This window comes from Leptidea sinapis, chromosome 27 (assembly GCF_905404315.1).
Source record: "Leptidea sinapis chromosome 27, ilLepSina1.1, whole genome shotgun sequence".
Classification (NCBI taxonomy): Eukaryota; Metazoa; Arthropoda; class Insecta; order Lepidoptera; family Pieridae; genus Leptidea; species Leptidea sinapis.
The window spans coordinates 7,115,534-7,139,905 of NC_066291.1; the positions used below are offsets into that span (position 1 = coordinate 7,115,534).

General features: G+C 38.7%; 1 protein-coding gene across 4 annotated transcripts in view; it reads right to left on the bottom strand.

Moving 5' to 3' along the window:
• Positions 1 to 1,894: 1,894 nt before the first annotated feature.
• The window catches only part of LOC126972751 (WD repeat-containing protein 35), a 29,199-nt gene continuing 6,721 nt past the window's right edge, over positions 1,895 to 24,372 (bottom strand). For 2 of the 4 annotated variants that reach the window (XM_050819771.1, XM_050819770.1), the window contains exons 8-22: positions 23,813 to 24,016; positions 21,714 to 21,828; positions 19,947 to 20,060; positions 18,589 to 18,808; positions 17,712 to 17,937; positions 15,836 to 16,009; positions 13,529 to 13,740; positions 11,848 to 11,991; positions 10,555 to 10,678; positions 8,632 to 8,754; positions 7,923 to 8,016; positions 6,416 to 6,591; positions 5,556 to 5,642; positions 4,661 to 4,770; positions 1,895 to 2,089 (exon numbers count right to left, since the gene is read on the bottom strand). In XM_050819771.1, the coding sequence (XP_050675728.1) occupies positions 1,918 to 2,089; positions 4,661 to 4,770; positions 5,556 to 5,642; positions 6,416 to 6,591; positions 7,923 to 8,016; positions 8,632 to 8,754; positions 10,555 to 10,678; positions 11,848 to 11,991; positions 13,529 to 13,740; positions 15,836 to 16,009; positions 17,712 to 17,937; positions 18,589 to 18,808; positions 19,947 to 20,060; positions 21,714 to 21,828; positions 23,813 to 24,016 (2,295 nt within the window). In that variant the 3' untranslated portion in view covers positions 1,895 to 1,917. Of the gene's footprint in view, positions 2,090 to 4,660; positions 4,771 to 5,555; positions 5,643 to 6,415; positions 6,592 to 7,922; positions 8,045 to 8,631; positions 8,755 to 10,554; positions 10,679 to 11,677; positions 11,821 to 11,847; positions 11,992 to 13,528; positions 13,741 to 15,835; positions 16,010 to 17,711; positions 17,938 to 18,588; positions 18,809 to 19,946; positions 20,061 to 21,713; positions 21,829 to 23,812; positions 24,017 to 24,372 lie in introns of those variants that run through there. The other 2 variants (XR_007731197.1, XM_050819772.1) reach the window with 2 other exon arrangements.

Consider the following 24,372-nt stretch of genomic DNA (forward strand, 5'->3'; position numbering starts at 1 on the left):
CTGTTGTATCCTCCAGGAATAAAGTTTGACAAGTAATATATAATAATCTGACAAGAAAGTTTGGTAGAACACCATAGAAAGTTCCTTGAACACCACACATTTGTCGCACACATAATGCAAATTTAAGACTTATGGTTTTCTCATGGATGCCATTGCCATATCTGCAATGGAACCATACGCGAAGCACCAGCTTTCAAACAAAAAAGAATCATGAAAATCGGTGCACCCAGTCAGTTCTGAAGTAACAAACATTAAAAAAAACCGTCGAATTGAGATACTCCTCCTTTTTTAAAGTCGGTTAAACTATTGATTTTACGTACTTAGATCTCTTTGGCGTCAAGGCCTTAAATTGAATGCTTCATTTCTTTTTATTAGTTTATACATACCTATGCATAAGCGTAAATTTTATCAGCTTTTAAAATAGGCTAATAATCTAAGTATTGTAGTTATGTATGAAAATTGATTAGGTACATTTTACAAAATTAGAAGTATTACCTATATTTTTTATCCCTTAACAATAGCGACAAACAACCTTGAAAATCCATGAATTATTAAATTTCGTGAAAAATTATGTTGAAGTTCTGGTGTCCCTAGAAAAAACGTGTTAGGGAAAGTAATAATATTGGCGTACCTGTGCCAGCTTGTAGGTAGGTAGCCGAAATATTAGATCCTTACATATGAAATTGGCGTATTTCGTACTGGCCACTTTAATCACGATGTTCTCCTCTTTGGTAAGGAGTTCCAAATTCAAATTTGTACAGCTATTTACTCATGTATTTGTGCTTCGATGACCGTCATTCATTTGTTTTTTTTCTTCTGTTTTTTTCTGTTTGCGTCACTCATTTTACAAAATGGAAAACTTAAAGTATCGCATTATTTACGAGTACGAGTTCCGCCGTGGCACTAGTGCTGCGGAAACGACTCGAAGGGTGAATGATGTGTATGGCGGTCATGTTGCAAAAGAAAACACAGTTCGTTTTTGGTTCCAACGTTTTCGTTCTGGAAATTTCGACCTGCAGAACAAGCCCCGTGGACGGCCTGAGACCCAAGTTGATAATGAAGTATTGAAGGCTATTGTGGAAGCGGATCCAACGCAAACCACGTTCGAGTTAGCTGCAGGCTGCGGTGTTAGTGATAAAACTGTTTTAATTCACTTGAAGCAAATTGGGAAGATTAAAAAGCTTGAAAGGTACCTCACGAATTGACTGAAGCAAACCGGCAAACGCGCGTCGACTGCTGCGTTACATTACTAAACCGGCACAATAAAGAAGGTATTTTAAACCGAATCATTACCTGTGATGAAAAATGGATTCTTTACGATAATCCCAAAAAAGTTACTTATAAGCGTTTGGTGGACTAGTGCCGGTATTGTTCATTGCAGTTTTCTCAAACCTGGCCAGACTATTACGGCTGATGTCTATTGTCAGCAATTGCAAACCATGATGGAAAAGCTAGCGGCTAAACAACCTAGGCTGGTCAATCGCTCTACGCCACTGCTACTTCACGACAACGCTAGACCACACACTGCACAACAGACGGCTACCAAATTAGAAGAGCTTCAATTGGAATGTTTAAGACATCCTCCGTACTCCCCGGACCTTGCTCCAACAGATTACCATTTTTTTCGAATTTTGGACAACTTCTTGCAAGGGAAAAAATTTAACTCTGATGGGGCAGTCCAAATCGCCTTCACAGATTTTATTGATTCCCGTCCGACTGGTTCTTTTAGTAAAGGGATCAATGAACTACCTATGAGATGGCAAAAGTGCATAGAAAACAATGGTTCATACTTTGATTAATTAAATATATTATATTTAAAAATATTCGACTTTTTGTTCCTCCCATACAAAACGCCAATTTCATATGTAAGGACCTAATAAATATTAAACACATCTAACAGAGAGAACATTATATTATTTATGAAATATGAGCGTGACACATTGGACAGGAATGTCTGAGAACTATCTCGTGTTGCTGCGCCTGTGAGGTGCACTTGGAGCATGTCCATACGGTGTGCGGCGCGAGCAGGGGTCGCCCGCTCGCTACGCATCCTTCGAACACTGCAGAGCACGCGGGGCACGACGCCATCCTGTTATATTTGATTTTTTTTTATATTTATTTATTCAATGAACAAAAATATCTTAATATATATATAATAATAATGACATACTCGCAAAACCTCTAAGGTTTATGTGCGAGCGGTAAGTTCGCATTACAATAATTGTTTTAATTACTTAAGACTTTATATAACATATAGTAGTATTATTAAAAATATAATCATAGGTATTCCTGGTTATTAGCTTCTAGATAGTATTTTTTAGCTTTACTTTGAAATTTTTCTTTTGCAGATATATATATCAATAGGGGTTAAAGTATGAAATTGCCGTTTTATTGTAAAAGGTATTTCGAATTGACACGGAACCTTCATGGTTTGAGATTTTTGAGTGAAACTTGGTTACATGGTCGGTACCTATGCAGTTCTTCTTTTAAAAATGTGCAACGTTCGATTATCGACTTACGTCGTCGTTTCGTTGTTTTTTTTTGTTCAGCTTAGACAAGAAAGATGGATACTTCGAAAATCGAGTGACTTTTATATTAATTAATAGTAAATTAATAAATTAACTAAAATTAATAGTGAATCCTAAATTAGCGGCACGGTTTAACGTTACCTTACCAACAATATTGACTCATTTACGTCAAGTCAATAATAAAAATATATGAAAACTGGGTGCCATGCGATGAAAAGTGGATTCTTTACGATAACCGTAAGCAAATAATACAATGGCTCACCCCTGGTCAAACGCCGCAATAGTATCCTAAAGCAAAGCTTATCAATAACAGGGTCATGGTAACTTTGGTGGTCCTCAGGATGGTGTTAATTCACTATAGCTTTCTCCGATCTAGTCAAGCAAATACGGCTGGTGTGTACTGTGCCGAACTCCGAACAATGATAGCAAAACTAGCAGTGAAACAGCCCCGACTCATGAATCGATCATCACTATTATTGCTCCATGATAACGCGAAACCTCATACAGCACAAGAAACCGCTTTAACTCTGCAGGAAATGCAGTTAGAAACCATCCGTCACCCTCCGTGTTCCCCAGACCTTGTTCCAACGGACTATATTTGTTCGTGATTTCAGCGATTTTCTACATGATAAAAATTTTTCTTCTCAGGAGGCAGTACAAAATGCTTTTTTTTATGTAATAAGAGGACAAACGAGGGTACGGGTCACCGGTTGTTAAGTGATCACCGCCGCCCACAATCTCCCGCAACACCAGAAGAAACACAGGAGCGTTGCCGGCCTTTAAGAAAGGTGTACGCGCTTTTTTTGAAGGTACCCATGTCGTATCGTCCCGGAAACACCGCACAAGGAAGCTCATTCCGCAGCTTTGTAGTACGTGCAAGAAAGCTCCTTGAAAACCGCACTGTGGAGGACCGCCACACATCCACATGGTGAGGATGACATCCTTACTTGTGGCGTATCGTGCGAAGGTGGAATTTGGCGGCAGGAACCAGGTTAAACAGCTCTTCGGAACACTCCCCGTGATAAATGCGGTAGAAGACACACAATGAAGTGACTTCTCTACACAACGCCAAGTGATCCGGCCGTTCACAGAGCACTGGGTCCCCCATAATTCAAGCTTATACTGGGGTGCGCCAGACCAGAGATGACAGCAATACTCCCTGTGTGGCCGGCAATGCTTTCACACAGTTTATCAAATCTTAATCACCACAGTTCTATCGCAAAGGCAAAAATGACCTTCGCAAAGGCAAAGACGGCAGCAATGTATAGATAATTACGGTAATTATTTTAATTTAATAAATATGTTAAATTAAAAAAAAAAACAAATTTCAATTTTTCAGTACAAATCGACAATTTCATACTGTAACCCCTAATACTAAAGTATTGAAATGGCTGGACTTACGGCATCATATGCTATATATTAATGAAGAAACAATATATTATATAGATAAAATAATTTCTTCGAGGTTATTTATTGAATTCCGACCGTTTTGAATCGTCGGGTTAACTAAAATATTACCAAAAATGTAACATTACAGTTACACGCGTTTTAATCCTTTAAAAAGTTTTTTATTTATATAATTTAAGGTGGTCACAGAATCTGTTTAACAAAAAGATTATGGGTATGTTCCGATATGCACTGCGGCCACTGTACAGTGTGACGTCAATTTAGTATACTGTGAAGCAGATCCTTTATAGCCAGTTATACTGGTTACTATTTAAAACGGAACGCAATCCCGTATACTGTAAGCCGCATTTTTTGACGCAGCATTCAAATGAGTATTAAAGTTTTCTAGTTCATTAAAAAAAACTGTTAGAGTACTGTCAAATTCAAAGTCTACTGTCAAATTACTGCGAGTACCTTACCTCGAAAACGCCAGTGCTCACAGTAGAATATGGCGGCGATTTATGACGTCATATATTTCCCTAGGGTACTGCGGCAGTATACTGGCAGTCCATAACGGAACGAATTTTTCTCGCTCGTGTGCTCGCAGTGCATATCGAAACATACCCTATATGGGCAGCACCCAATAAATGCAGTTAGATTCAATCATTGCGGGGCAGATTCCTTTAATATGCTCCTAAATAAATAGCAGTTTCTATAATCGTAAAGTAAGCAAGAACAATAATTACCAATCTTGCAGAGAGGCTAGGCAGTTCGGACATTCTATCTTATTTCCTTTAGCATCCTTCGGCTTACATTGTGTAAAGACCTCGATGGCCAGATCTTCGAACTTTTCAGGCTGTAGACAGTATAATCAAGTAAGAAAACTTTTCAGTTAAATCGTCAATTTTTGATTATCTTTCGTTTTGTTACTATTTATTAGTTGTTATTACAGTTACCATTAAAGAAAACGTCAAAGTCGGGTGTGAATGTCTCGAGACTCCTAGTTTTTGGATTTGACCGGACTCTATTCGCGTATGAATCATTTGTTACTCTAATAGAATGGAGCGATATTGCCGATTTCGGTCGATAAAGATAAACCGTTTTGTTAATCTTAGGGTAGATGAGTGTATATGAGTTCTCTGTTACAGTCCACTTTTAAGACATGCTAACTAGAGATGTGCCGATTATGACTTTGCCCGACTAGACGATTATTCGGTTGTAAGGATGCCTACTAGTCGGCATTTATTGATACTGATTTTGTTTAAACTTCATAGATATGTTTTTTAACCTGTATAAATAAAAATATTAATAAACAAACAAGGTTTTTATTTATTGTAATTCCTCCTACAAATTTTTTATTTATAATTACATACAAAGTAAGAAGCCGGATAGTCGGCGTTTTTTGCCGAATAATCACCGACTAGTGGCCGACTAAGATAGTTGCCGGATAGTCGGCTTTACCGACTAGTCGGTACTTCTCTAGAATATACGGTTAGATATTTCGGTGTGATTTAAAGACGATTCATAAATAATTCCAAAATTAAAATGCAAAAGACCGAAGATGCCTAATGAAGTTAGGTTGTCTGCACTGACATACCTATTTGATATAAAAAAATGTTATATGAGATGCACAATACTTACAGCCATTGCTTCTAATTTAATAAAGGCCTTTGAACATAAATCGAAGGCTCGCGCTTGTAATGCTATTGCAGCAACTGTGCACCACGCCTGAAAAATAAAAATATATTTAACATTAATGTATACATATGTGTGCCACAGTTTTGCCACACGGAGGGGATACAGGTACTTTGGAAGGAACCCTCACTACCTGGATGTGCCGAGTTCACCCGCCTGCGGCTCCAGAAACTGTATACTACGGACTACTGAATTTGATATGCACTACTTCAACAGAGTATTCATTTATGTATATTAATATTGTAACGATTGTTTAATATAGTACACATCTACAATCCACGTTAAATGTTAACTGGGTTCTCAAGTGTTGCCAGGTGACGTAAATAAATATTATAAGTGTAGAAGGGCTTGGTAATTTAAACGCACTTAAAATTGAATTATATGTATTTTACAGTTTCCACTACTAATTATTATTATAATATTTAATATAATTTGGGCAGCGTTACCCCTTAGAATTCACAATATGTATGCATGTCCACTCGAACTTAGCGCTCTGGCTTCTATATGGCATGACCGTCTACCGTGATCATGCTACCAACTGTTAGTTGGCACTGCTGTAGTGCCAACTAACATACACAAATCAAGTTAACTAAAGATCTAAATATTATATGCTATTATAGTTATTTCTAATTATATTAAATAGTATTTAAATATAAGGAGTAGTAAAATGAATGTAATTATTAATTAGGATATCTTATGACAGTTCATGACGTTGGTAGCGCTTGTTAACACATCATGCTGACATAAGTTACCTTTACCTCGTATAAACATAAGGAGAAGTGGATAGAAAGTAAGCAAACCAGTACCTGTGTATGTTGTGCCTGATGCAGGAGTTCGACCTGTGTTGCCAGCCTCGCCGCCGCTCGCAGCGCCAGGTCGGAGCGGAAGGGTTGCCCGCGCGCACGCACTATCGCAAGGCACGCCCAATGCTGCGCACGCGCCGCGCGGTAACTGCGGATTGCGTCCCGACTCCTAGATCCATCTATGAAACACAGCTTATAATATTACTAATTACAAAAAAAAAATTTAACAAAAAGGAACCGCCTTCAAAAACACTGTTCCAAAACAATAGATATAATGTGCACTAAAAAGTATAAAAATAATTGCGTATTTTATACAATCTAATTAATTAATCTAATTCAATTACGATTATTGTTATTTTTGGAATCGGTGTCCTTCCGTCCCAACCCACTCTCGCCTCTCGCCTCCTCACGACTCAAGCACATCTCACCTATAACTATGTATGTAGTAACAAACCTATCTTGGATGACACCGACTCCAAAAATTACAATAATCGTAAGTAGAATAAGATTAATTAATTAGGTTATATAAAAATACGCAATTATTTCTATACTTTTTAGAGCACATTATATCTATTGTTTTGGAACAGTGTTTTTAAAGGCGGTTGTTTTTTGTTAAAAAAATTTTATGATTTTTAGTGAATTTGAAGTACACTAACTAACAATTTGTCTAAATATGTGTAAATTTTTCAATGCAGCAATGAGCGAAAGTACTTTTTTGTAATTTGATTACAGACAGTGTTCCGTTACTTGTCATGGATTCCGTAATCAGAACCTAACCAAACTCTCACCAAACTATCTTTAAAGTATATGCTTTCCAATGAAAAAAGAATCATCGAAATCAGTTGGCGCGATATTGAGTTATTCGTATTAATTAATCGTCCACTTTGCTATACGTATGTATATCAAAATTTAAGACTTTTATGGTTTTCTCATGGATTCCACTGTCAGATCTGGACCAAATTACAATGGGAACACTCGGGAAGCACCAGCTTTCAAATAAAAAAAGAATTATCAAAATCGGTTCACCTAGTCGAAAGTTTTGAGGTAGCAAACATAAAAAAAATACCGACGAATTGAGAACTTCCTACTTTTTTGAAGTCGGTTAAAAATTTTTTTTAAGAATAAACAATAATGTGGGAGGCTCCTTTGCACAGGATGCCGGCTAGTTTATGGGTCTATTTCTGCCTGGAAGCAGTAATGTGAACATTACTGTGTTTCGGTCTGAAGGGCGCCGTAGCTAGTGAAATTGCTGGGCAATTGAGACTTAACATCTTATGTCTCAAGGTGAGGAGCGCAATCGTAGTCTGAATTTTTGGGTTTTTTAAGAATCCTGAGCCGCACTCCATTGTAATGGGCAAGGCGTATCAATTACCATCAGGTGAACGTCCTGCTAGTCTCGTCCCTTATTTTCATAAAAAAAAAGTGAAGTAAATTTTATAATGTTTAATTATTGTTAACCTTAAATTACGATAATAATGTATTTAATATAACCATATACGATATAACTCACCAACAGAGCTGAGACTATATAAATTTGCAGCTAGAAGGTACAACTTTTTAATCCTCATTGGGGATGCGTTCTTAGAGGCTTCTGTTTCCGCCAACTGCAATATATGCAGATAAATGTACTGGCTGCAAAAACCAACTTTACATTAAGGGCAACTTTATCACCGAATATTTTTCTTCATGGCAATATGTATATGGTCATTAACGGATTACAAAAAAAAAATTAATTTAACCAGCCATAAAAAAACCTTGCCTTTTTATGATTACCTACAAATCGAAAGAAGCTATAGTGATTATTTATCTCTAAATTCATAAAATGTATCTTTAAGCTCGGCAAAGTCTGTGAAAATAGTCACTTTTTAAATGCGTTTAATTCAAATTCAAATATTTTTGTTTTAAATAGGACATGACATCACTTATTGAAATTCAAAAACTATCACCACTTCCAAAAGGAATGCCTCAGACCTGAGAAGAATCGGCGCAACGAACTCAGCGGGCTTTTTTTTTCATCAAAAAATATGTTTACAAAGTAATGTTGTACAATTAAACATTTTATTTATTTTTGTTCCATTCCCAAAGTTATTTATGTTATAGTAACCTTTACCACACAGACGTTTTTTAACAATTCTTTTGAATATCGTAGTACTTTTGTTTTGATAATTTTTTGAGATCTTGTTGTTGTTGTTGCCAATCGATATTTTTACTACACTTACCTGAAAAGCCATGGATGCTGCGTGCAGTATTCTTCCGTTATCTTTTAACTGTGTTATGGCCGCAATAGTCGGCTCCTGGTTTATGTCTACAGTTTCATCATTTTGTCTTACGATGTTATCATGCTGGAATATTTTTTTAAATATTTGGTCAAGCATGCTTTGGTGATAGGATGACTTAACATTTATTTCAGTTTGGACATCTCAGGGTCATAAATCAGGCTTTATAAGTAAGGCTACTAGAAATACTTTATAAATAAATTATTATATAATAATTTATTTATATAATTATGAATAGATTAAAATTAATATAAAAAGTTAATAATAATAATTGATATACATATTATCTAGACCCAAGTTATACATACGTGCGGTTTTCAAGGAGCTTTCTTCCACGTACCACAATGCTGTGGAAACTTCCTTGTGCGGTGTTTCCGGGACGATACGACATGGATACCTTCAAAAGACCGCGTGGAACGCAAAGCAGCTCGAATTGTCGGGGATTCAGCGCTGTGAACGGCTGGTTCACTTGGCGTTGCGTAGAGATGTTGCTTCATTGTGTGTCTTCTACCGCATTTATGACGGGGAATGTTCTGAAGAGCTGTTTCAACTGCTTCCTGCCGCCGAATTCCACCTTCGACTTCTACTTCGAGCCACTAATTAGGATATCATTCCCACCATCTAGATGTGTGGCGGTCCTCCACAGTGCGGTTTTGCAGGAGCTTTCTTCCACGTACTACAAAGCTTTGGAATGAGCTTCCTTGTGCGGTGCATCCGGGATGACACGACATGGGTACCTTCAAAAAAAGCGCGTACACCTTCCTTAAAGGCCGGCAATGCTTCTGTAATTCCTATCGTGTTGCAAGAGAATGTGGGCGGCAGTGATCACTTAACACCAGGTGACCCGTACGTTCGTTTGTCCTCCATTTCCATAAAAAACATATGAGACAATTAGACATATTAGGTAAGGATGCCGAACAAATACGTCATATTTAATACAATAAATATACTTAAGCATACATAAAACTATGATATAAACAAGACTGGCTCAGAAACAAACATTAATGTTCATCATCCAGTCGGTTGCACGTACCTACCAGAGTTCGAACCACTGCGCTATATGAGTCTATAATATCTTTGCCCTAACTTTCATACATTACCTGTTAATTATACACCATCAGTGTTTGCAACACAGGAGCTCATAGTAAGAAAAGGGAAATTTCGTCAAGTATAGGGAATGCTAAAATTAGTCTATATTAAATTATGGTACAAGTATACAGGGTGGTTTTTGAGAAGGGCGGTAATGGCCAAGTCGGAAACTACGAGACTTAGAGGAAAGTCGTGAAAGAAGTCATGCCCTCGATTTATAAGTAACTAATAACTATATAATATTCTTGTATAACTTCTTGAACCTTTGACGAATATAAACCCGAATGATTTTTCAAAAAAAAAATACATTCTGTATTATTGGACCAATGGATGCTGTTCCTGGTAAGGATCAATCTTTGTAAAGATATGGTTGGTACGCAGAAGTGGTCGCTAACTGTGGGCCTTATGAGAAAGCTCATGGTCACTCAGAGGGCAATGGAGAGGGCTATGCTCGGAGTTTCCCTGCGAGATCGAATCAGAAATGAGGAGATCCGTAGGAGAACCAATTCACCGACATAGCCCAAAAGATTGCGAAACTGAAGCGGCAGTGAGTAGGGCAAATAGTTCGACGGACAGATGGCCGTTGGGGCAGTAAAGTCCTCGAATGGCGACCACGTACCGGAAGACGCAGTGTTGGTAGGCCCCCACAAGATGGACCGAAGATCTGGTCAAGATCGCCGGAATACATTGGATGAGGGCAGCGCAGGATCAATCGTCGTGGAAATCTTTGGGGGAGGCCTTTGACCAGCAGTGGATGATGATATATTGCTACTATACCTTAATATTACAAGTAGATGTTGCAAAAAGTTTTGTAAGTGATTCGTTGTCCTCTAAAGCCGTGTAACATTTCTTCAAGCCTTCTGTATTATTAGACATTTTGTAATATTCTATAGCACCCGCCCTTAAATATAACAATCACATATTTGTAATCACCAAAGTAATAAAGTTAATGTGAAATAATAAAAACAATGAAGGGGTCTCATCTGATCTAAAAAAAATTACTAACATCCTAGACAATTTAATGAATTTGAATGTGAGTTTGTTTGTTTGTTAGGCTCCGACCACGATGATATTACAGGAAACTGAAAAGGGTATATCTTAGCCCGAAATGTTTAAGGCTAAGCGTATGCAGAGAAGTGGGTGACGTAGCACAGTACAGTAGAGAGTTTCTTGCGCCGCTTCTTCTCTCTCAGAGCGCCATTTGTTTCCGAAGCGGTAGTAGTATGTAGTATATTAGAAATGACATCAAAAAGAATTCTAAAGGAATCAATTTTGAGACAGTAAACGCCTTTTATGCCTTTTAACAGATGTTACAGGGCAGGGCAGAAGTGCCAGACATAGGCCACGAACGTATGCTGCGGCGCAGCAAGACAGTTTTGCGTTGTCGTTTTGAAAATTATATTAATTTAACATAAAAATTCTGGATGATATATCATACAAACAAGGTTCACAAAGCAATGATTACATTAAATGATTTGTCATTAATTAATTGAATTAGGCGTTATTTTGCGGAAATCCATAATTATTCAAATGATGTGAGCCTTCTTGAGTGTAAATTCGTCTTCAATCAATACGAAACGTGTTTCGCCTCTACACGAGGCATCCTCAGGAGATGTTAACTCGCCAAACTAGACTAGTCTCATGACAGAATTTAGCGAGTTACATTTAATTACACTCAAGAAAGCTCACAACATTTGAATGATTTGTCACTGCAACAGCATTGAGAATTAGAAAACACATGTACAAAATTTAAATAGCGGTAAAAACATGCACGAATCGCTCAGAAATCTGTGCCGGCGCTACAACGAGACGCAGACACGCACGTAACTCTTAGCATCAGCTTTCAAATAAAAAAAGGATTATCAAAATCGTTTCACCCTGTCGAAAGTAATAAACATACCGACGTATTGAGAACCTCCTCCTTTTTTGAAGTCGGTTAAAAAGGAGAGTCAATCTATTGTTACTGTAACTGTCAGCCACGCATGAATTAGCCGTTATTTACTCTTTTTCTTCCATTCATCCATTCCCATCTCATAAATCCATTTGAGAGTAAATACTCGTATGTGTTACCAATTTTGTCTGTCAATGTAGTAATCCCCAATGTGACTGTATGCTTGCTTCAGCTGGGAGTCAGTGGTGGTGACAGACATGTTCAGGAGCTCCACCACACGAAACCAGTGCCCGAGGCGTTTTCGTAAAATTATCGCTAAATCGCTGAAATGGAAGTACAATTGTAAATACAAACGTTTTTCATGATATTATTACTATGATGGCTGCGAAATTGTAGTAACTAAAACATAAATACGTCGATGTATATATGCTTTTACAACAAGATCCCAGAAAATGTTCAAAACAAAAGTATTACGTTATTCAAAAGAATTGTTAAAAAACGTTTGTGTGGTAAAGGTTACTATAACATAAATGACTTGCTCAATTATGATACCACAGATTGGGAATCGAGCGACTACCCTTAGGCTATTAGATAATAAGTTTAATTGTACAATATTACTTAGTAGCCATATTTTTTGATAAAAAAAAAAGGCTGCTGAGTTTGTTGTGCCCATTCTTCTCAGGTCTGAGGCATTTGTTTTGGAATGGGTGGTAGTTTTTTGACTTTCAATAAGTGATGTCACATTCTATTTTGAATAAAAATATTTGAATTTGGATTTAAAATAAATATATAAAAAAACAAAAGCTGAGAACTACTAAGAAGTTGAGACTCGATCAAAAATTTCTACAGATTTTCTCATGAAAATTGTAAAAGTATCTTAAAAATATCGACGTTATGATCATTGACAACATGTAAGTAACCGATCAACCAAGAACCACACGATCGTGCTCGTGTGTAATCGCCTTTAATCCCCCATGGCAGGGATGCTCAAACGGTCGATCGGGATCGACAGGTCGATCACGAGTGCTTCTTGAGTCGATCTCGAGAAAAAAATCCAGTATAACAAACTAAAATCGGTAATTACGTACCATCTTATGAAAAGTATGCTCAGGACATGCAGTATCACGCTTCAACATCCAAAGTCACTCTTTAGTTAAGCTTAGAACTTTAGAACGCGTTTGTTTTGTAAGAACCAATAAACTCGCAATTTTGAATAATAATTATGTGTTTTTTTTATTGACATTTAAGAGCAGACCTTGACTAAAAAAATGCATATTTGGCGCAAAACTAATATCTATGTCATCGTGACACTCTACGTAGACGACAATCCTTCATCACACATACTTGAAGCCTCTCAGAGCCGATCGATCGTAGTCAAACAATTTTGAGGTAGATTGCCAGCAGTTCAAACTTGAGCACTCCTGCCCTATGGTGAAGAGGCGCAATTTCACTTGTGTTATTCTCTTGAGTGGGTAATCGACAGCGTCGCACGTGTTGCACATACTATTTTGTATAACAAATGCGACGATTTATGTGGGTCCAGGGGCAAAGTCCCGGCGGGGCCTTGAGGGGCGGAGCCAAGATAATACTTTTCCCGCATGAGTTATACAAAAAAAAATATTATTTTAGGAATTTTATCAAAATTTGCGTAAGCCAAGTTTAATTTGCGAGCGACAAGTAAACTTTTCGCAGTCCAACAACAGTTTCATTTACGAAAAAACTCACGCGTAATTTTAAAATGGGCAAACGGCTCTTTTGCAACCGCAACAGCGAGCCAAGATACTACTTTTCCCGCATGATTAATACAAAATATACAATTCATTTTTTTATCTCTAAAGCCTTATATTTGTTGCAACTTACCGGCGATCTTCGTTGTGGTAAATCTTTTCAGCGCCATCAAAGTCCTTGAAGTACGTCAGAACTTCGGCTTTCCTGAGCGCATTGGAGTGTAGCGCGTTTAGTCGCGATACAAATCTGATACCGGCGTAGTCGCTCCTTCTCACAAACGCCGCCTCCGCCGTATCCAACGCGGATTCCGCTTCGACATTCCTCAACGCTGCTTCTGCTAATAACTGCCTAAAATAAACTAATGCGTTTAGATAATACACATGTCAGAAGCTAAAGACTTCTTTGGCAAACTAATTTTTAAATCTCGTTTATACAATTTGTTATTTTTTTTTAACGTGATAACCCTTACTTCTTACGGATTAATTAGAGAAATTAAATTTGTAAACAGAACGCTTGACTTAGTGGAAGAGCGCTGGTACGGAACCCGAGAGGTAGCGGGTTCGAGCCCCGCATCGTTCATAAATTTTATTACAAATTTAATTTGCGTAATCTCGTTTATATTTATACTAATCTGTTGTCTAAATACTATTCTGTTCACCAAATCTAATGGTTTTGTCAATATTAGAAATTAATAATGATATTTTTAAATTAAAATTTAGTTGTTGTAATTTAGATATTCTACTTACTAGTGACCGTGCGCTGTACCTGCACTATACAACGCTAGTAAGGAAGATGTTCTACTAACTCGCGGCCGCACGCTAAGCCTGCACTATGCAATGCTAGTAGGGAAGATGTTCTACTTACTCGCGGCCGCTCAAGCTGTTAATATTTTGGCGAATTAAAAGTGCTACACTTTTTTTAAGAGTTTCTTGTGATTTCTATTCATTACGAAGCGGCAGTATTATTTGGGAAATTATTTTATTTGTCACAAATAAAAGATAAATTGGTTCAGTACTGAGCACGGTTCCCGATGTGGAGATGCCTTCTTCGAACACCCTGTGGTGCAAGAGGCAGATGGGCAGATCATCCATTAAATAGAATGCCCAACTCGAAACAGCATTGGACGGATTATTGTACTAATGTACCAGGTAACAAGCAGCACTGATTCCATCCATCCATCCATCCATTTGACCGCGTGCAACGCAGAGCAGCTCGAATTGTCGGGGACCCAGTGCTCTGTGAACGGCTGGATCACTTGGCGTTGCGTAGAGACGTCGCTTCATTGTGTGTCTTCTACCGCACTTATCACGGGGAGTGTTCCGAAGAGCTGTTTAACCTGATTCCTGCCGCCGAATTCCACCTTCGCACGACACGCCACAAGTAAGGATATCATCCTCACCATCTGGATGTGTGGCGGTACTCCACAGTGCTGTTTTCAAGGAGGTTTCTTCCACGTACTACAAAGCTGTGGAATGAGCTTCCTTGTGCGGTGTTTCCGGGACGATACGACATGGGTACCTTCAAAAAAAGCGCGTACACCTTCCTTAAAGGCCGGCAACGCTCCTGTGATTCCTCTGGTGTTGCAAGAGATTGTGGGCGGCGGTGATCACTTAACAACAGGTGACCCGTACGCTGGTTTGTCCTCCTATTCCATAAAAAAAAGCACGCGATGATTGGGGTAGACTTAAGAAGCGACCCACATCCCAAGGAGGAGAGGAAGTAACGACTTCGACCATAGTGTACGACTAAGAAGAAATATAACAGCTAGTAGAAATACATTGAGAAATATTTATTCATGACTAGCTGACCCGGCAGACTTCTTACTGCCTCGATCGATAAATAAAAGACCTAAACTTAAAGCTTTCTGATAAACGTTTTTTTTTGTTTTGTTTTGTGGTGCGATTAGGTTCAGAAATTTGATTTTTTATCAAAACTTCAGATCTATCAATCTACATAAAAATAATCTGATACATAGTTAACAGCTGTAGTTAATCTTCCAACCATAGTAACTAAAATTAAGTTAATTTTTTACCTCCTGAGAAAATTAGAAAGATATAAAAATTATAATTAGTTAATCATTTTAAAATATTATTTAATTTTGATTTCTTAACTACGGGGACACATCAAAGGAAAATCAAAATCGTTGTTTTTATTTAAGAGCATCCGAGCATTTTCATATTTATTCACCTTCTAAACCTTCTCTGGACTTCCACAAATAATTCAAGACCAAAATTAGGCAAATCGGTCCAGGCGTTCTCGAGTTTTAGCGAGACTAACGAACAGCAATTCATTTTTATATATATTATACATTGTCATCGTTAAGTCATCTTAATCACAGTTTGTTTAAAAATTATATAGTTATACCTACCCCCACTTGCATCTACCTCACGACCAGTCACCCTTTCTAGTACTCTAAGTATATATCTAGTACAATATCACTTGCCATAACTTGGGATGTGGATTGTCCTTAATGAAATGTTCCGCTTCCTTCAGGCCCACCTTCTCGATCAGCTGCCGCGTGTCTCTCAGCGATTTCACCTCCACTCTCACTACGTGCGACGGGTTACATTGCTCTGATATGCTGTCCAGTAGTGCTGTTGTGATCTCCAGCTCCTATCATACAACAATTTATTTACAAATAAAAGAAGAGAAGAAGAATGGCTGTACATAATGGAGTGCTTGTCGCCACGTTAATGTATGGAAGTGAGAGTTGGGTATGGCAGAAGAAGCATAAAAGCAGAATTAACGCAGTTGAGACGCGACCACTGCGTAGTATGTGTGGGGTAAGACTGACTGATAGAATTCCGAATGCGGTGATACGAGCGCGCTGTTGTTTGAAAGAGGATGTTTTGACAAGGACTGAAAAAGGAATGCTGAAATGGTTTGGACACGTGCAGCGAATGAGTGAAGAATGACGCATCAAATATATAAGGCAAGTGTGTGTGGGCAAGTCGGTCGCGGGAGACCTCGTAGAACATTCGTCGACCAAATTTTGAGAAAAGGAGAGGTCCGAAGCACCCGCAACCGGCGAGCATGTATGAAAAGAGTAATTAATGTAGAGGAAGCGCGTGAGGTTTGTAAGGATAGAAACAAATGGCATTCTATTGTCTCTGCCTACCCCTATGGGAACAAGGCGTGAGTGTGTGTGTGTGTGTTAAAAGAAGAGGCTTAACTAAATAGGAACCATCGGAAATAATATGATAAAACTGATTAATTTCAGTAGTTTAGAATTTCATATAAAAATAAAATACGTTGATAGTATTTTATTGCATTGAGCATATGACATACTGTCATACGCATCTGTCGTGTTCGCCCACACCCGACCGAGCTACTTGCGCCGTTTGCAAGTAGTTCAGAAAAAATTCACGCGCACGGCAACTGGAGCGCCATGGTTCATTTGGAACGTGGACCTCCATCGCGATCTGAAGCTTGCAACGAAAGCTCGACACTTTAAAGAGACATCGCGACGCTTTTTTGACAAGGCGCCTAACCATCCCGACATCTTGGTTAGGAAGGCATGTGGGTACACCCCGCTTCATCATAGTCTTAACCCATTGAGGCGCCCCCGGCACGTCACGGTAGACCCGGACGACGATATTACTATCGCGAACGCGACACCTACACAAGCACCGACACAGACGAACATACACCGTCTTCGCAGGCGTAGGCGCGGTCCAGCTCAACAAACCGCTAGCACTCGTCATTCTGATGATGGCCGGAAAATTAGAAACACCCAAGCACACACATTGTTTTGATACCCAACGAGAGGTTAGTCCTCATCCTGTAATCGTTACACTATACTCACACTCGCACACGGACTAACTTACATCACATACACAATCACAAACACACTTCACAAACAAAAACCTTCATACATGCACACAAACATATACACTTAATTACATACATACATATACACACATAATAAATACACACACGCGCATACACAAACACATGCTTTTACACATATATACATACACACACATACGTACACAACGCATATAAACACCCTTACATATATCACAAAATAGAACGCGCGACTATTGTTGCGTAGTCTTTGCGGCCTCCACGGCCCACCGTCCTGTGTCACATAGGCTGACAGCATAGAGGAGAGTTTTTATTCGGTAGGCGTTTCCGCTAGTCTGTAGTCTGTAGTCCTCCTCCTCTCCAAAAAAAAAAATATTTGTGTGCTACAACAACAAGAACTACGAGCTTCAGCACCTGCAGCAGTTCAATTCTGAAAACCGTGTCTTTATTGATACAGTCCACCCCCAACAGGTACTTATCGATATTCTAATGTAATAGCATGACATACCCTGAAGGCACACAAGTATCCGTTGATGGTGAGCGGCTCCTCGGGCTCCAGGTCCCTCATGACGTAGAGCCGGGCCTTCTCGGCTGCAGCCAGCAGGTGCACGTTGTCGGATGCCCAGAGCGCGCTCCACACGTCCTTGCGCAGCGGCTGACCAACGCTGATGTTGGTGCTCATGTCCGTGTCCAAGGTGAACAGATTCCCCGACGTATCTATCACGAAAAATTTACTGAAAACAAATATAATTAAAGCAACTTTAAATATCGTCAGTACGTACACATCTAGCAAGCAAGCAAATACCTATAAAATATTTTGTGAGATATGGACTTTTTGTTTTATTTACTTATTGGATGTCGTGAAAGAAGTTGCGGAAATCTTAAAGCTTCAACCCTTAGCATGCACAAAAGGAATATAGAACAACTGGAGATGAGCTGCAAGAGGCTATGACTGTAGGCTCCACAGTTACACCTGCAACTGCTGGAGTTCCAAAAGTCAAAGTCCCGAGTTTCGACAGTGCTACATCATGGTTATATTCTTGGATGGACAAGTTTAGTGGCACACCAGATTCAAAACTACTACTGTCTCACTGATCAAACAGATACCTGGAGACGTTCCATTAGCGAAAGTGCAAGAAGCTGCAGAACTGATTCAAGAGATGAGGCGAAGCGAGGTAATTCAACCGTCGACTAGCCCCCTATGCTTTCTGAACCCTATAGTCATGGCACGTAAAACTATTTACGAAAATTACTTTGACACATTATTTATACAGACGTATCGCACTCGAAGCACTAAAAGTACTTTGGTTATGCACTAAATCTAGCCAAGGTTTTGGACATATACTACGTGGCGTTGATCATATTACAAAAATATAAATTATTACCTCGAGTTAGAATTAAGCCCCAAACGGTACGGTTTGGTATTGATATTGATCTGCGATATCTTCTTGAAGTGGACCAATGAAAATAGCAGAATAATGCCAGAACTTCTGCCCACCAACAAGTGTGTGTCCGAGCACGTGATGCAGCAAATGGTGTCATCGTGGAAGCCCTCGGCTGCCGATGCCGGCGAACCGTCAATGTTGTAATACTGCTCCGTGATTCCTGGCAATTTACAATAAGGTAACTATATATGAGGCATTTCTGTGAGCACAATTAGTGTTTCAGAACTTCTGAAATATAATAAAATACACCAATATTTGTTTCAGTGTTACAGCCACTTAGTAAAATTTTGAAACATTTGTTTTAAGACAAATGCTCACTTTAACTCATCATAAGTAGCTCCATATAAAAAGTATATTTTTTTGTTTAACTGTGAGATCGAGGTCTTGTAGAATAATTAAGAACATTTTTGTGGCCCGAAAAGTATCACAGAATGCATTTGGTATCTTCTGTGAATTACCTAAGGCTTTTGGTTGTGTTCATAATTCAACACTGGTCAAGAAGCTATATCACAATGACATAAAAGGAACTGCGGTCATTCTTCTGATTTTATATTTTAAAGATAGAAAACATAAAAGTCGATGTAAATGGCAAGATACCACATAAGACTCCCCTCAATATTGGAATATCACAAGGGTCTATTCGTGGACCGTTCCAATTCCTTAACCATAAACTTTTTATTCCTACTGCTCGGTGGAGTTGGTTTGGTTAAGCGGTGTATATTATGCTTTTACAACATGATCACAGAATATTTACAAAACAAATGTGTTTCGAAATTCAATAGAATTCTTAAACAAGTTTATGTGATAACTGTTACTATACGAAAAATGACTTTCTGAATGACACTCACCTTGGGGATGGGGCCACCGCCCTCAGGCTATGAATTATCAACCTTTCGATTTTCGCCAGTTTTTCTCAGGTGTGACACAACCATTTTCGAATAGTTTTTAAGCTTCAATAAGTGACCTTAAACTCCTTGAATCATGGTAAATAGAGAACTAAGGTAATCAACATAGCCTATTAAATAGGTCCAGTGGATGTAGCAGTGGGCTGGCCACATCTGCCGCAGACGTAGCCGCGATCGGAAAACGATGTGCAGCTCGCCCTACGACAAGGTAGTACAAGTAGTAGCATATATGCAGAGCAGCTGGCAGCCATATAAATAGAGTCGAAGATCATGTTCAGTTCAGCATTGGGAGTGCAGTGGATTAATCCAGGCCAAATATGACGTTGATGATCCCGGTGAATTCTGTTAATTATTGTGCTTAATCTTTCTACAAAACTATCACTAACAACTTACGCGGCCTGACTGGAGTAGAAAATCTCCATACAAGGAAGGTTTCCGTTGAGGCTGCCACAGCTATAGATTTGCTGTTGATCGCGACAAACGACACTGGTATCGTAACTGTTGTTGCTGAAACATAATAAATGCCGCCAGTCTATTAAACTACTCAATATATAAATTCCTTATGACAAACTAGCCAGCGGTTGACCGGTTAAAATCTGTAACTGAACACCGTGGCTCATAATCTCTTGTAACAACAGCATAATAACCATCTCGATGTGTGGCGTTCCTCCAGAATGTGGTTTTGAAGGAACTTTCTTCCACGTACGACAAAGCTGTGGAATGGACTTCCTTATGCGGTATTTCACTGACATTCAAAAAAAGCGCGTACGCTTTTTTAAAGAGCCGGCAACGCTCTTGTGATTCCTCTGGTATTGCAGGAGAATGTTTGCGGCGGTAATCACTTAAAATCAGGTGAACCGTATGCTCGTTTGTCCTCTCTTCCATAAAAAAAGTACTCCTGCCCTATATGGGCAGCTTGGGACCTCGTCTTCGAAGACCCAAACTGCTGACTGATGTTGTTTTCAGGTTGTTGTATGAATAAATCCAAGATTCGTCAACTGAGACGATATTATAAATGGCATTTGACTTCCTTCCGTTGAAGCGTTGCAGAGTATTCCGGCACCAATCTACACGAGCCGCCTTTTGCTCTTCGGACAAATTGTGGGGAACCCAGCGGGAAACTAGCTTTCTTACACACAGCTCATTATGTCATATCGACTGAATTGCACTCATTCCGAAACTCATAACAGCCAGCCTGAATCTGCTTGTAATTCACATGACGGTCATCTAATATAATAGTTTGCACAGCGGCGATGTTTTCAGGTGTGACCGCTGTTCTTGGTCGACATGCAGAAGAAACAGTGCTGAGCGAGACACGAGACCGCGTCGGAACTCGGCATACCAGCGGTATATTGTCGTTTGACTCGGTGCTTCAACATCGTAAATCGAAACAAGTTCGCTGAGACATTTATCTTGAGATAAGCCGCGACCAAAATTGTGATAAATTATGGCACGCAAATGTTCACGCGTGAACTCCATTTCTGTTAACGACGTGTCAACTTTAGACCAACATAGTTTTTGTTTTTGAACTTTTTTGTTATTGTATGAATTTCATTAAGATTCTAAGATAGGCCGTATTCAAATTCTAAAGAAGGTTTTATTGTAACTCAATCCGAAATATTCTATCCCCGATCATTTCAATGTGCCCTTCGTAACTGATGATGATCATCTGTCAATCACAATTCTAAATAATTATTTAAAAAAATATTTAAAACATGTAATAGGATTTTCGCATTACTCCAATTTTTGTTTCAATTTCTTTCGTGTTTCAAGAGTAGGTACGTTTAGTTTGCGTGTGTTGTGCGTTCTTTGTGCATCATCATCATCATCAGCCAAAGACGTCCACTGCTGGAAAAAGCCTCCCCCAAAGATCTCCATGACGATTGACCAGGCTATCTTGTGGGGGGCCTACCAACACTGCGTCTTCGGGTACGTTGTTGCCATTCGAGGACATTTCTGTCCCACCGGTCATCTGTCCATCGAACTATATGCCCATCGAACTTTTGAAAAATGAACCACATGTGTACTTCTGGCAATGGCCACTGGGTTTTTCTATTGTAACTTTACTAAAAAAAATACGGAAAAGCCCTGAAAATTCCACCAAATACTCCTTACAATGTAATATAAATTTGCTTGTATGTATGTAGCAGTAGTACTCACCATCACACTGGATTCCTTGTTGGTTAGATATGATCAGAGAGTCCATGGTTCCTATAACACAGTATTCATCCACGCCGCACATGTCCACGACATCTGGTATGTGGTTGATCCAGGACTACAAATGAAAATTGTATTATTCTGTGTCGTTTGTGTTTGTTATTAATAAAGTTTTCATTCAAAATAAGGGATTCATAACTAATCTGGCTGTTTTGAATTCAATTTGGAGAGCGTTTACTATGTTAAAAACTTTGATTAGCTTTACCTTAAATCCCAATACCCCCTATTCCATATAGGGTGTTTATGAAAACAGAAGTGCAGTAATTGCCTTACACAAAGTGGGTACCTACTATGGAGCCGTCCGTCGGTTATTTTTAAGACACTTAAAAGCTTGACACGTATTTCTTTTGTGAATATAAGGGACGAGACGAGCAGGACGTTCAGCTGATGGTATGTAGTGCCGCTCAAGATTCTTGAAAAACCCAAAAATTCTGAGCGGCACTACAATTGCGTTCGTCATCTTGAGACGTAAGATATTAAGTCTCATTTGCCCAGTAATTACACTAGCTACGACGCCCTTCAGACCGAAACACAGTAATGTTTACACATTACTGCTTCACGGCAAATAGGCGCCGTTGTAGTACCCATAATCTAGCCGGCATCCTGTGCAGAGGAGCCTACCACTGTTATTGATGTACGCAGGTGAAGAATTATACTTATGACTGACGAAAAATTTTTCACAATTGAAAAGCACTATAAGCGAGACAAAGTGAACGCTCATAGCTCCAAAGAAGTTTCTTAAGTGGTCGGAAAAAATGCAACTTGGTCCTCTTCTGGTTTCAATTATAGTTTGGTGGGGGGTGTTTTATTACGGAGTCACAAAGCTAAATTCTTGCGAAAACGAAGACGTTTTGTGAAGACTTCAGCCAAAGTCTGATCGTGTTGTAAAACCTCATAGCAATACCCTTTTTACAAATTTATCTTGGACTTTCCACCAAGAAGACTATACCTGGTTACAAGGCACGAACCACCCAATCGTAGCTGGAAGTCACCGATCCATACTTTATAAGATCTAAAACTAGCCCTCGTCTAGTCCAGATGTGAATCTCTAGGACTACAAATTATGGCCAGTATTATAAGAAACTGTTAATGCTATTTACAAGAAAATAATAAGACAATCTGATAAGTATGTACTCGGGTGATATTTAAATGAAACGCGTGCGCACTGGGTAAGCGTGGTTTAATGACTGAAGTTCGTACTCGGTATAGAGCCGTGGACCAGCGTTAGCAACTTGAAGTGGACTGACTATCGTACCAGGGGCGTAAAATTATCGTACATGGATCGAAATTATCGTATTATTTAGGATAATGTCTATTATAGATATATAAATCATATAAATTGTAATATTGATATGCATGCAAGTACTCTATATTTTATCTTTTTGAAAATTACTTCTTTCTTCGCTTAATTTGAATAATTCCGTTTGTCAGAGCGAATACAGACATATAATCATAATAATATAACGAAATAACTGCCAACTTTTCTACACAAAATATACGATACATATGAAGTGTGAACATAATCGAAATATCGAACTTATATTCTCTTGTTCGCTTTGGTAGATGCTATACTAACCAATAAGAAAGCGTGTACAGCAGGCGCTGGATAAAGTTACAGTATCGGCAGTGGTGAAACTTAGTAGAGCGGATCGTAAGGACCAATAGGAATAGAGAACTTGTATTTCCCGGTATTTTCCCAAGATTTTATTGGACAAAATAAAATCATGCTACTGCGATTTAGACTATCAACGCATGAGTGAAATAATATAAATTCTCAAATTTTGCATCATGATAGAAATTATCGTACAATCTGCGTACGATAATAATATGCTATCGTACATCGTACGTAGGCACAAAATTATCGTATGTGTACGATAATTATCGTACGGTTCCGAACGCTGCCGTGGACAGTGGCAGTAACTTTTTAACCAAGTTCTCAACATACACATCAAAATCTCTTTAACCCGATATGGTTATAATACGGCGAAAGCGTGTAGTGTTAAATCACAATTTGTAAAACAAGATATAAAAAATATAAAGACCTGATGAGTAACAGTATCCCAAAATGTAACAGTGTCTGTTCCTGACAGAAACGCCAAAGTATTTCCATAAAACGCGTATTTATGGTCCGGTTTGACGTTGGCGAAGTATATGAACGAGTCGACGGCGATGGCGAGTCGTAGTGAATGACGTTCCCAAGAGATGGCGCGCATGGCACCACCGGCCACTCGCAGCGTTCTTACATTCTGATAAAAAAAAACGATTATAAATTAATCATATTAATTATTTAAATTCTCGTTAAACTAAGCTTAAGAAATTAAAATTCTTACTTAAAGACCTTTCTTCATATTTCCTTTAATACTTTTACTTTTGTAGGCAACAGTCCAATTGAATTTTTACTAGGTTTGCACAAAAAAAAAATTTACGTCGTAATCGCCAGAACATGAGACTTGTTAATAATATTATATCTACTGTTTATTACATACTAGTAGTTGCCCGTTGCATTCGCAACTAAAGGTTTTATCTCAATAAAATGTTTAAGTTTAACAGAGAGAGTTGTCATACTGAAACATGCAGGGCAAGCCTGTCAGCCATTAAGTTG